This window comes from Camelus bactrianus, chromosome 25 (assembly GCF_048773025.1).
Source record: "Camelus bactrianus isolate YW-2024 breed Bactrian camel chromosome 25, ASM4877302v1, whole genome shotgun sequence".
NCBI classification, from domain to species: domain Eukaryota; kingdom Metazoa; phylum Chordata; class Mammalia; order Artiodactyla; family Camelidae; genus Camelus; species Camelus bactrianus.
In genome coordinates this window covers 26,601,359-26,616,243 of record NC_133563.1, presented here as the reverse complement: position 1 = coordinate 26,616,243, position 14,885 = coordinate 26,601,359, and the positions used below count along the sequence as shown (strand labels likewise).

At 38.6% G+C, this 14,885-nt stretch overlaps 1 protein-coding gene across 5 annotated transcripts in view; it reads right to left on the bottom strand.

Moving 5' to 3' along the window:
- NSMCE2 (NSE2 (MMS21) homolog, SMC5-SMC6 complex SUMO ligase) overlaps window positions 1–14,885 on the bottom strand; it is a 208,544-nt gene that overhangs the window by 155,700 nt on the left and 37,959 nt on the right. For all 5 annotated transcript variants that reach the window (XM_074353056.1, XM_074353055.1, XM_010972635.3 and 2 more), the window contains exon 3: window positions 7,212–7,318. In XM_074353056.1, the coding sequence (XP_074209157.1) occupies window positions 7,212–7,318 (107 nt within the window). The remainder of the gene's footprint in view (window positions 1–7,211; window positions 7,319–14,885) is intronic.

The following is a 14,885-nucleotide window of genomic DNA, read 5'->3' as shown; positions in this document are numbered from 1 at the left end:
AAAGTAAAAAAAAAAAACCTTATATATGTATGTATGTATGTGTGTATGTATGTATGTATGTATATATATATATGTGTGTATATATATTTATATATATATATATAAAATGAGGGTTTGCTGCTACATAAGGACTATGCCCAATGTCAGAAATAAGCAGGAGTGTGCTGTACTAAAGAACATTCACATCATTTAAAATAATTCAAGTAATTAGCTGTCAGGACTGCCCGGTGCCATTGAGGCCAAGATGCTCCACACTCACTGAGTGTTACATGAACCAGGCCTTTCAAAGTCTGCACACACTCCTGTCCACACTGCTGCTGTGTCCTTTCTGCCTCTTCTGTTCCCTCCTGTCTGCGTTTCCTTCTCTCTGCTCTCCTGAATCTACTCTCCACACAGGGGTCTTGTTTGCTTCAGAAGTTCTGACAGCCAACAAACACCCCTTGTTTTTAAAAAGTTCTCCTTCGTCTTTTTCACTGCTGGAATAATGCAGAGTCTTTTCAGAAGCCTGGCCCCTTCCTGGTCTTCTGCACAGAAATCTCTCGTAGGCCCATTTCAGGTAGGGAGTTTGATGTACTGCCCAGTAGCCTGGATGCCACAAAATCCCTACCGCACACCGCTGGGTCCATCTCTTAGCTTCCTCTGTAAGATAAAGGGGTTGAGACCATAGGAGCATTTTTCTAAAGTGGGTTCTGTAGAGTATCAGTCCTTTCTCCAAAGAGGTTTTCAAATAAGTTTAGGAAATCACTAAATATCCCTCCTTTAGAGAATCACAATGCATAAAAGCATATTAAAGGCTTTACAGTCTTTAAGGAAATTCTTTTAATCAAGCATTCCCCAAACTTACTTGACCACAAAATCCTTTTTTCCTATTATACTTACTCACATCCTGATTAACTGGTATTACGGAGCAAACTTTTGGAAATGCTGCATTCGAGGCACATTAAGGCCCAGTAGAGTGTAAACGTTTTCTCATTCTAAATAAAATCCAACACTTAATACCCCCAAAACACGAAGATGGATTTCTATAAACTATCCATGTAAATCAGTCTCAATATAGCACAGACCAGAATGTTCACCTATTAGCAGCTACATGACTGGGTAACCTAAGAGATATATCGGATTCTTTCCTATAGAGGGAACTCACTCAGTGAAATACTATATCCAGACCTAACTCTCTCTGTGTGTTAGACAAAATGCTACCACACACAACCTTAATTTGGGAATAACTGCAGTGGGAGTTCTAAAGCAATGGAACAGAAATTAATTACCAGTAATCACAGACAGAGTCACATTCCGGGGCCAAGAGGCTTAAGAGTAAATACCTGCAATAACCTTTTTTTCCCATGGTCAATTTCCACGCCTGGGCAATACTCCTATAGACGAAAAGGCTTATATCTTTGACAAGAAAGATGTTAAGAGACCACACACCATTCTGGAGCACCAAGTGCTGGGGGCAGGGTGTGGAGAAGAAGGTATTCTGCAGTACTTTCCCATCTGGCGCCAAGAGATTTTCCCTAAGTCCACTTTCATCTCTCGTATTCTTGCTGTTCTGCTGACAACAGTTATTTCTCTCACGCTCAGGAATCTTCTGTCCTCAAATGTCATCATCCCAAACGAATTTCCCCTCCTTCCTCTTTTGTCAGTGACTCACAATGTGGGGTGCAACCTTGCGTTCAGGCAGCAGATGATCATATCCAATAACTCTGCCCTGGAACTTTCTTCAGATACTATAAATTATTAGCTTTCCCAGTGAGAAATACTCCCCAAATCTGGTTTAACTAAAATAATGACTCCCCACTTAAAAGATACGCCATATGATTTCATGTTAAAGTAGTAGATGTTAAATTAACTTTAAAACAGGATTTACAAAAGGTAAAGCTCACCAGCTGATAAAGGGTGAAGAGTGAGGAAACACAGGGAAATATGTCAAAAACATTTTAAACTAGTTGCATGATGTCAAGGCTGAAGTTAAGCTATACCTTTGACCCATCTCATTCTTTTATTATATTTAAGATTGTGCTGGTTTCAACAGCTTAAGTGACATATATTTCCACTCTTCTAACTCTCAACACACTAGTTTAAAAAGGCAGATTAAATGTTCAGGTTAGTTCTCAAGTAAAATCACAGCACACAGGGCATATCCATGAACAAATTTTTAAGAAAAAACGCAAGTAAAATGATTCCACAACTAATTGCTCCTGCTAGGTTAAGAAGAAAAATGTTCACCCTCCTAGGCTTTTGATAGGAATTGTTATAAAACACTGACTTAAAGAAACACAAAACAATATGTGGCAGAAATCTGATTTAAATACTTTAAAATCTTAGGTAAACTATAAGATGCATGTAGAAGAAAAGAAAGTAGGAGGAAAACTGAAAAAGTACAAATGCTCCAGATTTTCCAATAAATTAATATGCTGAAGTAGCAAATACGAAAAGAACAATAAACAGGTAAAATCTAACAATTCTTTTAATATTTAAAGTTTGTTACAATAAAATTGCACAATTAAGTATCATGATAAAATAAATGCCAAAGTATAATGTGAATCTCAAGCTTTAGTAGTTACTTTTGCTTAACTCTAGGACTAGATTACTCATCAAAAAGCACAGAAAATGTATATTTGACCGCCGACTGCTAATAATATCTGTAACTGATCTGAACCTGTTGGGCCATTTGTCATTTAGCTTTGCAGGGCCGGGGTGGGGGGAGGGGAGGGCATCCTTTTTCACTGTGAGAAGTAAGGTTATAGAACAGTTGCAAGGACCACACCCATGATAGCGGTTGGACCCTCTATTGTCTCCTGTTTGAAAAAACACGTATCTGAGAATAAGATCTGAGGACTCCTTGAACTAAGCAGATGCCCGCCCTCTGGAATCGGAGTCCCACAAGATGAGACTCCAGGTTTAGTTTAAAATCATCACATAAACCCAGAACCAGAAATACACAGTACACAGTATTAGCACTGTTTATTCAATACATGATAAAGAGTCTCACTTCAAGAGGGTAAGTCATTTGATGAGTGGTATGGCTTGAGAAGCAGAGTATCAATAATGAAATTATTTGCAGAATATCAGTAATGAAATTATTCTTAAATCAACTTCTGCCTTAACTTGCTTTACTAAACATAGTTCCTGGCACATGGTAGACACTCATATCTGAATGTCTCATATCATATGTGAATGAATGAATCTGAGACCAGTCTGAGGCAGGTTACTCAACTACTTTACGTGCTTTAAACTTTTTAAAAATAAAAGTTTGCTTTCTCTGGCTTAATTTCTCAAATGAAGGCACTCTGAAACTCGGCCACTGAGAAAATTTTTAAAAAGATGCTTCCTTTTCATGCAAAAGTCGCACAGAGAACTTATATATCACGACCCTCACATTGAGGCTCACTTGACTTTCGTCTTAGATTAAGTATCACTTCATCAGGAAGGATTCCCCCGCACCCCCAAGCAGACATTATGCCCCTGAGTTATTCACTCTCCTTGAATATTTTATTTTCCCTTTGTAGTACACAGCACAACAGTCACTCAGTAACATCTGTATTGCTGTGTGTTAAATGTCTGTCTCCCTTTCTAGACTTCAGACATTCTGACAGTGGGGTCATGTGGGCTTTGCTGACTGATCTCCTATTTCTTGCACCTAGAAGTACCTGGCATATAGGTGTTTAGAAAATATGTATTCAATGAAGGTTTGAGAAAAAAAAAAAGCCAGCCAACGGAGCTCCTTCAAAGTACTTAAATAATAAAAGCTTAGAAATCAAGGAAGGGAACATTAGGTCATCAAAAGTTGACGTTCAGAACATCACTCTGTTCTCAACATGAAACTGAGAAGTTTTTCCCTAGCAGTAATGGTGATAAAAGAAGTAAGTGTATCATAGCAGATCTATGTGCCATTTTATAGCTTTCAAAACACTTTCATCACATGTGTGGTCTCATGACTGAAAGTCTCGGAAGAGCTCATACAGAACTCTTTGTGGTTCAACATGTTTTAAAGAGTTGTGACAGATATATAACCTATTTATCTTGTTTTCATAAATGACTTACAGACTGTCCGGGAATTTTTTCTTTTTTTTTCTTTTAAGTGCTCACTGCATAATATTCCCTCTACCAAATAGCTGGGGCAAAGTCCTGTTTTTTTTTTTTTTAAGCTTCAGAGCACTGAAATAAATACTGATTCCAAATAAAATCTTCAGATACTGTAGAATATAGTAGCTCTATTTTCTCAAAGAACAACGACAGGCAATCTGAGACCATCTGTTGAATGCCAAAGGGACTTCCCAGGCATTGTTGGTAAACTGAGCCACCCCTCTAAGGTTCCAAGGTAAAATTCTAAAACCTTTTCAGAAGTGTATTGCCTTCAGAATTCTGTGCAGGTGAAAGCAGGAGAGAAACATTTATTTAAATAATAAATCTGAATGCTCTTTGATGATGAAAATAAAATTGTATCTTTCTATGACTATATGAAAATTTATAAGCAAAAAGACCACAGGGTAGATCAGAATCTTGGCAAATGATACAGTAATAGAGAAACTGCAGCCCTTAAAAGTCTGTAACAGAGGAGAAGTTAAATAGAACTCATATGGATTCCTCTCACCCGCATTCTTTCTTAATAATCTGACAATTACACCATATTGTAACTTAACTAGCTTATATCTAACCCTATATGATTCTTGAATTCCAGAGTAGGATGGGTCAAAGCCAATAAAAGTTTTATTTCAAAGTCCTGAAATAAAGTGAGCAAAGCAAAGTACTTGTTTTTTAAAAAGATCCTGTTCCACCTTCCTAAGGAGTATGTTGGGAAATCTGGGTTTGCAATAACATAGTATCTTTATCTCCATCAAATTTTATGAATGTCAGAAGTATTTGATACACAGTATCTAATCTGATTCACATAATAATCTTGTGAAATAAGCAGGCCAGGAATTTTATAGATGAAGAACATGAGGTTCCAAGAGGTTAAGTTTCTTGACCCAGGATCATAATTTAGAAAAGGGAAACAGCAGGGTTCAAAGAGTTTCTGATCCCTAGACCATTGCTATTTCTAAAGAACCGCACCATTCCAGCCCGTCTCAAGCTGCTGTTCTTTCTTGATCCCTCACTGAAACAAGCAATCAGATAGCAACGTCCGTAACTTCAAGTACACGAAGAGGACACGGTATATAAAGAGGATAAAATATTTTCCTCAAAATAATGGCCATATCCCCACTATGCCCCCATGTGGTTTCAAGTCTTAGAAAACTTATGAAATTATGATTTGCTATTCTTGGTCTCTTAACAAGCTTAAATAGAGAGCACAATTTTGCCTACCAAAATAATAATAATAATAATAATAATAACAATAAACATGTTGTCTCCTCTCATAAAAGACCAGGGACCTTCCTGCCCAGCATTAGAATCACTATGTTGCTCCATAATATAGTGTAAAGTTAGGGCTGAAAAGTTGGGGGAAAAAAACCCAAAACTCCAAGTATAATCTTTCCAGTTTAGTAGGGTGAGGGTAATAGGATGAGGCCTCAAGATGAAAGAAATGCTGTTTACTACTGAATGTGGGTGAGGGTTGCTTTGTCTTTTTCTTTTTTCTTTTCTTTTTCTTTCTTTTTTTTTTTTTAATGAGTGACTCAGTTTTTTGAAGGGGGAGCAAAGTCCAATTCCTTATGTAAAAATACCTTAAGATAGTATCTGTGAATCCTAGAGTTTAACAGAAAAATTTTTAAAAAGTCCAATCAAGTTCTTCAACTTCCAAAATCTGTTTTCGTATCTATAATGTACACAGGGCTGTTACATTTGCAAAACATCAAGGTTAAAAGATAGAAAGGTCTATCAAATAACCTCCATAGAATTTAAGGGTCACAGCAGGACTGATCGACACAAGAGGCCTGGCTCTGATCTTTGGTAGCAAACACACTTTATAAAGTCAGCCTTGTTCTTTCAAGTCAGTGGTTTTCAACCTTGGATACATATTAGATTGAGGCCTTAAAAAAAATCACTGGTACCCCAATCCTGCTCCAAACCAATGAAATCTGAATCTCTTCAGAGTGGGGACTGGCTGATTCTAGGGGTCAGCTGGAGTTGAAAACCTCTAGTCTGAGGGCTTTGCTATCCAGCTTCAAAGACTCCAACATGATGTCATTTTCATATTTTCCTATGGAAGAAACAGTCACAGTACCAAGACTAACAGTCACAATGGTTAGAAATACCAGAATTTTACAAGCTGAATGAGTTTATTACTTGGATACAAGCAGACATTCTTAAGTGGGCTACAAATGCTACACTTAATAAATATTAACCATTAAAAAAAAACAAACAGAAAAAAATGTTTAAAGAAGAAAAAAACCCAGAAAAACTGCATGTAACCATGAATCTATAACTATGTAATACTCACTTAAATATGGCTTAAGTATTAAACTACATTTAAAAAGGTATCTTCTACTGAATAGTAGCCAATTTTGTAAAATATTTGACGTTTGGAATTTTCCCACAGATACAAGCAAGAAAAGACACATAAAGAAACCAGAAGTACAAGACATCCTATTACACAGGTATATGAAATCAGTTCAAAGGGGAGTTTCCACTGCTCAGAGGACAAAGGACTTCTCAGAAACATGACTGCAATCGTGTTGCTCATTTCTTACTCAACACAGTACTGCTCAAAAGGATGTTGCTATGTTCCCACCTTAACTGCCTAACGTGTTGTTCCTGTGATAGCTGGAGCCAACAAAGATAAGTTTGGCTTCTGGAAAAACCAAAGTGTCAGGCTTCTTTATTTTTAAACTTGCTCTAAAACGCTTCCCTATATCCGATTCTATGAATTTTGCAATAGCTGCCTATTAGTTCAAGCTGGAGAATGAGTAACTAAACCTGGTCTAAATTGTATGCTTAAGCAAATATAACAATAAAAACAAGTTCTATGCGATACTTAGCATTTTATAAAAAACTACTTGCATTCAAAGGAGGCTTGGCCTAAAAAACTCGAGACCAAAAAATGCAAGGAAATCTAAAATGCATGTAATATCCGAATTAACCCTAGCTGGCCTATCTGGGAAAATATTTAAGATTCCTGTTCTACGAACTTCCTGATTAAGACGAGATTAACAGCTGCTACAGTAAGGATAAGGAGATTTTAAAGGTTAGAGAAGAATTTCGACTTTATGTTTCTATTTCTAGCCAGGGAGTTGTAACCAAACATAACCAGGTGAGTGGTATAAACTTACATGGTTTATTGCAGACTGAACAGCCTTTACATAATGGTTTAGTTCCCGATCCATCATTGCAAATTCAACCATTGCCTTGTCCATGCTGTATTCACTACTCACTTCCGCTGGGGGAAAAAAAAGAAAGCAATTATTATTTTCCATTTAAAATGCCACAGCTGGAAAAAGCTGTAGCAACACAATTTATTAGTCAATGGTCTATCTGAGTGATTTCGTAAAGGTATTACATATTTTTTAAAATGTCTTCAACATATGCCTGCTTCATTCAAAATTCAAAGACACCCAGTAGAAAAAGGCTCAAAGGTAGAAAGGTTGACTCAAGACTAAGACATTGAAGGCTTAGCTGAACACTTATCTGTATGATCTTAAATCAACCACCACACTCTTCTCAGCCTCTGTTCCCTCATCCACTAAAGCAGCTCAGTTATATATCCGCACGCAAACCCCACAGGATTGTTAAAAATCAAATAAGGAAGATTTCCACTTCTAGTAATCGTAGGTTGTGTTATGTGGACCAATACCCCACTGAAGACAACTAAAACAACTGGAAAAAATGGGAAAAAAAGAAATCTTAAAAACAAAAGAGTCACAAGATAGTAAGAAATAATCAGGGCAAAATCTAAGGAAAACTGAAAAAGAGAAGCAGAGCACAGGACACCAAAGCCACACACCCTCCCCCAGTAAGCTGGGTCTCCACTCCTCAGAATAAAGATGAACTGGAAGTAATCCCACCCTGCTCCTCCAGGCCGCAGGGAAGTTGCCCTTGGCCACTGAACAGAACAGAGGGAAGAGGGAGAGAAAATAAACCTGTTTCTGAAAAACTGTGGTAACAAGCCAGCCCTCTCGGATTTGTCGGCTGGGTTCCCCTCACCTGAGTGGTCCTGGGAACCTAAGCTCTGATCTTGGTGGGAGGTGGTCTCACACTGAAAGTACCCACAGGTACTCCCCTCTGGAGAAGACACTTTCATTCAAGGCCTCAAATAACCCTACACATAACTGTTAAGGATAACAAGTGGACTACGGGGGAGAACATACAGCAAAAATAAAACAGATAAACAAAACCTTATAAACCCTAAAGAACACACGAAAACAAGCCATCAAGAGCAAGAATCAGCAGAAAGAGATCCACTAATGTTTCAGATAGTAGAATTACACATCACAGTATGAAACAGCTATGCTTGCTATGTTCAAAAAATTAAAAGACCGCCAGGGAACAGGAGACTATGAAAAGTAACTAGTGATTAGAAAAGTGAGACGATATTCTTAAAAGTGTTTTTAAACTGTTTTCTTTTTTTTTCAAGCTCTAAACAGAATATAATAGATCAGGAAAAGATAGAGAACACAGGATAATAAAAATTTTAACACTAAAAAAGCTGAAAGAAATGAAAATAAAGCTGACGTCCTTAAATCACATTTGGGAACGCACACCAAAGACTTCATTCAATTACCTTAGCTCAAACAAATGTCAGTATTTCTTGTCTACTCTGAAGAACAATACGACAGGTCATCTCAAAGCCATGAAATAATGTAAAATTCACTTACATTTGGCTTTTCAAAAATGATTTTCCTAAACTTTTAAATTATGCTTCAGCTGTATGATAGTCATTTTTATAAGCACATTCCATAAACTATCTCCTGGGTTACCCTGCTTCTGGTAGAATACCTCTTAGCTTGTAACATCTAGACTTCAGGGAATACACATATACCTCAATATAAGTTTTGTTTGTTTGTTTCTTTTTGAGGAGTGGGAAAGGGCAGTGTTTAGATAAGAAAAAACTGTATTTACATTCCCAAAATTAAATACAACATTTTAAACAAAATGGTGTATGAAGAAAGTCTCAAGTCATGTTCCAAATAAAATTCTTAGACCATCAATTACAGGTTAATGTTCTGAAAATGTCCAAACATCAATGAAGGAGACAGGCTGCAGAGCTGTTGCTGGTACCGATGCGTACCTATTGCCATATATACGGCAACTGTTTGTTAAAAATCATATTAATTGCTTGATGATCAGGAAGAGAATTTTAAATAATTTATATCCTAATAATGGAAGGTTGTGACTTATACAGGCATTTTACTGTATACAGTTACATTTCAGTAAATCGGTTAGGGGTTTAGGGTTGACCTGTAATTTGCATTAATTTTTTCCCATTTAAAATAATGAAAAATAGACCCCTGGTTTCACACAAGCCTTATCTAGGTAAAGGAAATGATGGTGTTGGGTTTTTTCTTTTTTTATTTAGTGGAATCAGTATGTTTTATGGATATTGGATTCTGATACTGGGTAAAGTTGGTAACCTGAGCAAAGACTAATAGTATAAACTGCTTTTTCAAAAATCCAATAATTAGAGGCAACTTCAAACTAAATAGAAACCCACTAAAGGATGTATCAGGGGCAAAAGTCCTTGAAGAATAAGAAATAAAAGTTTGTCAGGAGTTTAAATCAGTGGGAATTGACATAATGTTGGCAACCCCCCTCTGGAATTACATGAGCTAATTTTTGAAAGCACTTAGAAATGTGCCTTCAACATTAAAAATGCTATGAGAAGGCCTGCAGAGTAAGCAGGATGATGGTTCTCTTCATCAGGGTCCCATGGATAACAGCAAGACCTGAACCAGATAGCCATTTCAAATACAAGGCCAAGGAGACTTTTCCCGCGGAGGAGAAAAAGTGAGCCATGGCTGGGCCAATATTTGATGGCAGGAAGCCCAAGGGAAGCATCTGCTGAGGCCAACGGTAGCTTACACTAAGGCTTACATTGAGGCTCCAGGGCCTGGGAATGTTGGGACAAGCTAAAGAACCAAAGTGGTGAGCAGTGCAGCCTGAGGCAACAGAGGGAAAACACTGGAAGAGAGCAGGAAGCGACTCCTGAAAAGAGCTGAGAATCACAGCACACCTGGAAGTGATGCTCAGTCAGACAGCTGCAGGCAGTTGTCTCTGCGTCTTGCTGGGGCAAAGGGCTCAGAGACCGGAGACGAAGAACCAGAAGAGACTCCCATAATGGTGTCTGGAAGAGAGGTCGCGAGAACCCACTACAGCTATTTCAAGATTCTTTTTGTGATTCTTTTCGCTCTTCTTGCTAACCCTCATTCCCCTTATTATTACAATAGCAATCTCTTTTTAAGGATGTTATTTGTGCTCATGTTTCAGAAACACCAGGCAAAGGAAGGCACAGGGAATGTGTCCTGTTCTAAAGAACTGAGGTGGGGAAAGAGCTTGAAAAAGGCAAACAGGCTAAATAAATCCCTGAAGAACTCAGGAGAAAAAAAGCGATAAACACACAAACAGGGAGTTGTTAGCTAAAAAGTGTCCAGGGTTGGGGGACAGGTGCAGAGGAACCGCCCAGCCAGAGGTTCCTTGCTCCTTTATTCACACAGGATACCTTCCCACTATCAAAATGCTCCCGCTCTTACAGGGAAAGCCTTTCTTTAAAAACCCACACCAACCAAATCCTACACATCCTTCAAGGGTTGAGCGCAAGCCCTACCTGCTTTTAAATTATACCAGCCTAGAAGGATCTCACTTAATTTATCTTAACAACTATATTTGAAACTTTGGCATTTTGAACCATAAACAATCTTGTCTTCTTATACGAACCTGTCTCATTTCTCCAAACAGATTTCAATCCATTTGAGGGCAAGAATGATGCCTTGGTGTTCTTGGGATCCAACAAAGAATTACAGCAACTCTTCCTTCAATAGTCTTACATGGCCATTATAAAATAAATTTGAAAAATAAACTTTCACCAGACTATAAACTGTCCTGCCTCTGATGTTCAACTGAAGTAAAATGTAAAGAAGACATGTAATATAAACTCATTTGCCTATTCTATTTTCATTGTGATTTTTCCATAGGAAAAAGGTTAGCAACAGCACAGGGCGGTTACAAAAATGATGTTAAAATTCACAGAATGACAATCTCAGAGAGGAAAATATTACTGTACCACACCTCTGCAAGCTTGGAAAATAATCTCAATGACAAAAAATATATATAATAATAATAGCTGTAGCTAACAATTAGTAAGCACTTATTATGAGCCAAGACTATACTCAGTGCACCATATTTACATTAAACTTCACAGCCACATTAATAGATAGGTAGTTTTATTTCCACTACACGTATGAGAAAGCTGAAGCACTAAGCAGTTGAAATAATTTGCTCAAAAACACAAAGGTAGGGAGTAGCCAAGCTAAGCCTCCAACTCCGGCCCTCTGGCTGCAAGGTTTGTACAACGGCCCGCCTGTGCTAAAAGGTGCTTGAGTACGAGAAAAACAAGCACCTCCAACTCCTCCAAGAATATGGAGGGAACAAACCCCTGGGGTGGGAGGAAGTCACGGCTCTGGGCTTCATCTCAGATCCAGGTCGTCTGTTCCAAGCAGGACCCTGGCCAACACCACTCAACTGCTCCCTCAGAAAAGCTTTTCCAAATTCCTTAGTAGAGGAGACTGATAACTAAAAGAAAATAATTTTTCCCTTTTAGAAGATTACTAAGTTTTAATGCTGATGAAGAGTGACCCTTCCCATCATCACAGCTAATTGGAGAGGCTATAAAAGCAACCAAGTCACCCACTGAACGTCAGGAGAATAAGTCAGCTCGAGCAGTTGAGAAGTCAACGTGTGCGCGGTCAAGAGCACCGGCAGCCAGAGTGGGCAGCTGCAGCCACGCAAGGGCAGCAGTACAGGACTGCTCCAGGGCAAGGCAAGAGCCCTGGAAGGCTTCACATCGCAGCAGAGGCCTCCACGTGGAGCCCAGTGTCAAAACCATTTCTGTTATCCACGCCCTTGACTGCCCTCCCCTGGCCAAGTAGGGTCTGGGGAATCCAGGAAAATTCTCATTTCTTCCATGTGCCATCCGATGAGCATTAATTTATTAAAATCAACCCTTGCTTGTGTTAATCAAATGAACCTAAGTGATGCACTTGAACGTTCATTTACAAGCCAATAAATATGTGGGGAAGTCTCTGGGAGGAGCTCGTGTAATATGTCTGGCATAGTAATTAAGAAACTTTCAAGACGTTTGTCCAATAACTTGCTGAAATACGTCCCCCTACCCCTGCCCCAGCAAATTAAGTCCAGAGGGCACAGATAATCTTTGACTTATATTATAAAATTATTAACTTTCTGTAAGTATGCCAGTAATGTGGCTGCCCCCTGCAAATCTGCCTTGTCTGTACCTAGTGATCCTGTTCAGAACCATCCCACACACTATATGGGCTGCTGTTGGTACCCAAAGAACTTATAAAGTGTTATGTAGACCAGAAGGGGCCGTAGAATTAAACCCAGTCTTTAAAGATGGGTTCTGTTCTATTTTGGTTTTCCATGTTCAATGGCAAGCCCTCTAGAAAAATAAAGCATGATAATCACTGAAGGAGGACTTCGTTTTAGACTGAAGTGCTCTGATATTTATACTAAGCATCTGAATGGATGCAGCTGGCCTGCATATGATTCTCCTAAAGTCAAACAGACCTATAATTATGCAATCTAGGCAGTCATGCTAATCATTAGACTCGTCACCTGTTACTCAATACCAACACGCACTTACGGTGATATTAAAAGTATTACTATTCTCTTTTTGAAGTGTTGAATAAGGCATTATAGTTACATGATCAGAAGAACATTAAGCAGAAATGGGTGATTTAGTGCTGCGATCAAATTCAACTTAAAACAAAATTCATGAGACTTCAGTGAGAGAAATATGAGGGCTGAGGCAGGAACAAGTTTAAAAGCAAAATAACTGTTTACATGGAAACTAACAATCAATGCGGGTTGTTGTGAATGTGAAAGATGGGTGAAACGAGGGAAGAGAGACAGGCCTGAGAAAGAAAAGGGAGGGAGGAGACTAAGTAGCTATTTTTACAGATGTAGGTAGGCTCAGGAGGTCCCCTGTGGCTAAGCAAGTAGGTAATAAGCCTGTAATAGCAAAATAATCCTTACATAGCACAGCACAGACTCATGAGTTTATCCAGGGTGAGTTCCAAGATTGTCTACGGTCAATTTCCAACTCATTTGCTCAAATTAATGCCATTTTCTAGGCTACCGGTTAAAAAAAAAAAAAATGAAGATAAAGAAGATTCTTTATCGAGGCTTCCTCCATGCGCCCCCACCAGGTAGTACAGTCAACAGACCAATCAAGTTTTTGTTCCACACCAACAATCAGCTCTGCAAGAATGGAAGGTAAATGATGCAGTGAAGAGATGCAGCTTCTTGACCAACTGTTCTAAATGAGGCCTCTTCCAAGCCACAGCTGTCCTAAGCAGCAGCCTAAGGTATAAAAGACAGAAATAAACTCTCCTCCCCAAGGCCCAGCCCTAAGGTTCAGGAAGCACAGCTGAAACAGGTCCAGGAGGACACAGGACCCAGAGCCAAACACATTCCCTCATCATCCCTCAAGTCTTCAGCAGACCTGTCTTCTGTGAAACAGACAGGAAAACAGAAACACCTTCTTCCCTCCTCCTTCTCCTTTCCTGTTCATCACAGGCCCATCTCTCAACACTACCAGATGTCTTTCCTTTGCTCTGCTGTTGCCTGTGATTTTAGCCACAAGGTCCTCTTCCAGAATCCTCCTTGACCTTTTATTGTGGACCAAATGCTTCATGCCTTCTAGGTTCGTAAGACTTTTTTACCTTTACAACTAGGACACATGTATGGGTGTGTGTGGCAGGGAGACACATCCTCAAGACAAATTTCACCTACTTATCCCTTCCAACTTTCTGTCCCCGAGTCAACTGCAGTTTTGCCCACGGCCAAGTTGTTTCCTGAAATTTTGTCCTAAACAAATAAAAATGGCAGAATCAGGTGTTTTTTATTTTACAAAGTCATGTACAGGCATGTCTGAACAGGAATAATACCAATTATGTATAGTTGATTAAATTTAACTCCATGTATTTCATTAGTAAAATACCAAACCTTTAAGACAAAGCAGACATTTAGTGCTCTTAAGGGGTTGCTGACTCCAGTTCAACATGAATCATACACTCAGAAGGATCTGGTAAGTTTTCAGTGCATGACTCTGTTTTGGGTAGGTGGAAGGAAGGGAAGAGGGCAGGGAATCACCTGATTGTATTTTAACTTTTCTAGAACAGATCTCATCGATAGTGGGGAGATTTTACTTTCTGAAACAGAGAATAAGTACTTCCTAAACTCTTTAAATTAAAACTTGATTCTTCTGTATTTTGTAAATACATGAAATTTCTCCTTTTTGGATAAACTGAAATAAATGACAGTATAAACCATACTGCCTTTCCCTACCTCTACAAAAAACGAACAAACAAAACAAAAAAACCCTCCCTCTTTTAAAATATGGCTCCAACTATCTCTAGCCACGTATATTACACACACACCTACTTCTATGAGTTGATGAGTGTGTATATTCTTCCTGGCAGCCTCGTATTAAGCAATCATTATATAGTCATCAGGAGTCAAATTTAATGACTTACTCACTGCTTGAGCAATATTTAATAGAAACTTGGTTACTTCTCACTACACTGTGCTTTAGTCATCATTTTTCCTCCACGCAGGTACTAGTGTGGTAAAATTAAAACTGAATCCACATTACATAACTGCCTCCCACCAGAAATAACTGTGAAGAATGTAAGTTTATGACACAAACTAGTAAGTAACTGGTTCTTCTGTAAACACAATGAATATGGGGGAAATCTTTATGCAATATTGAC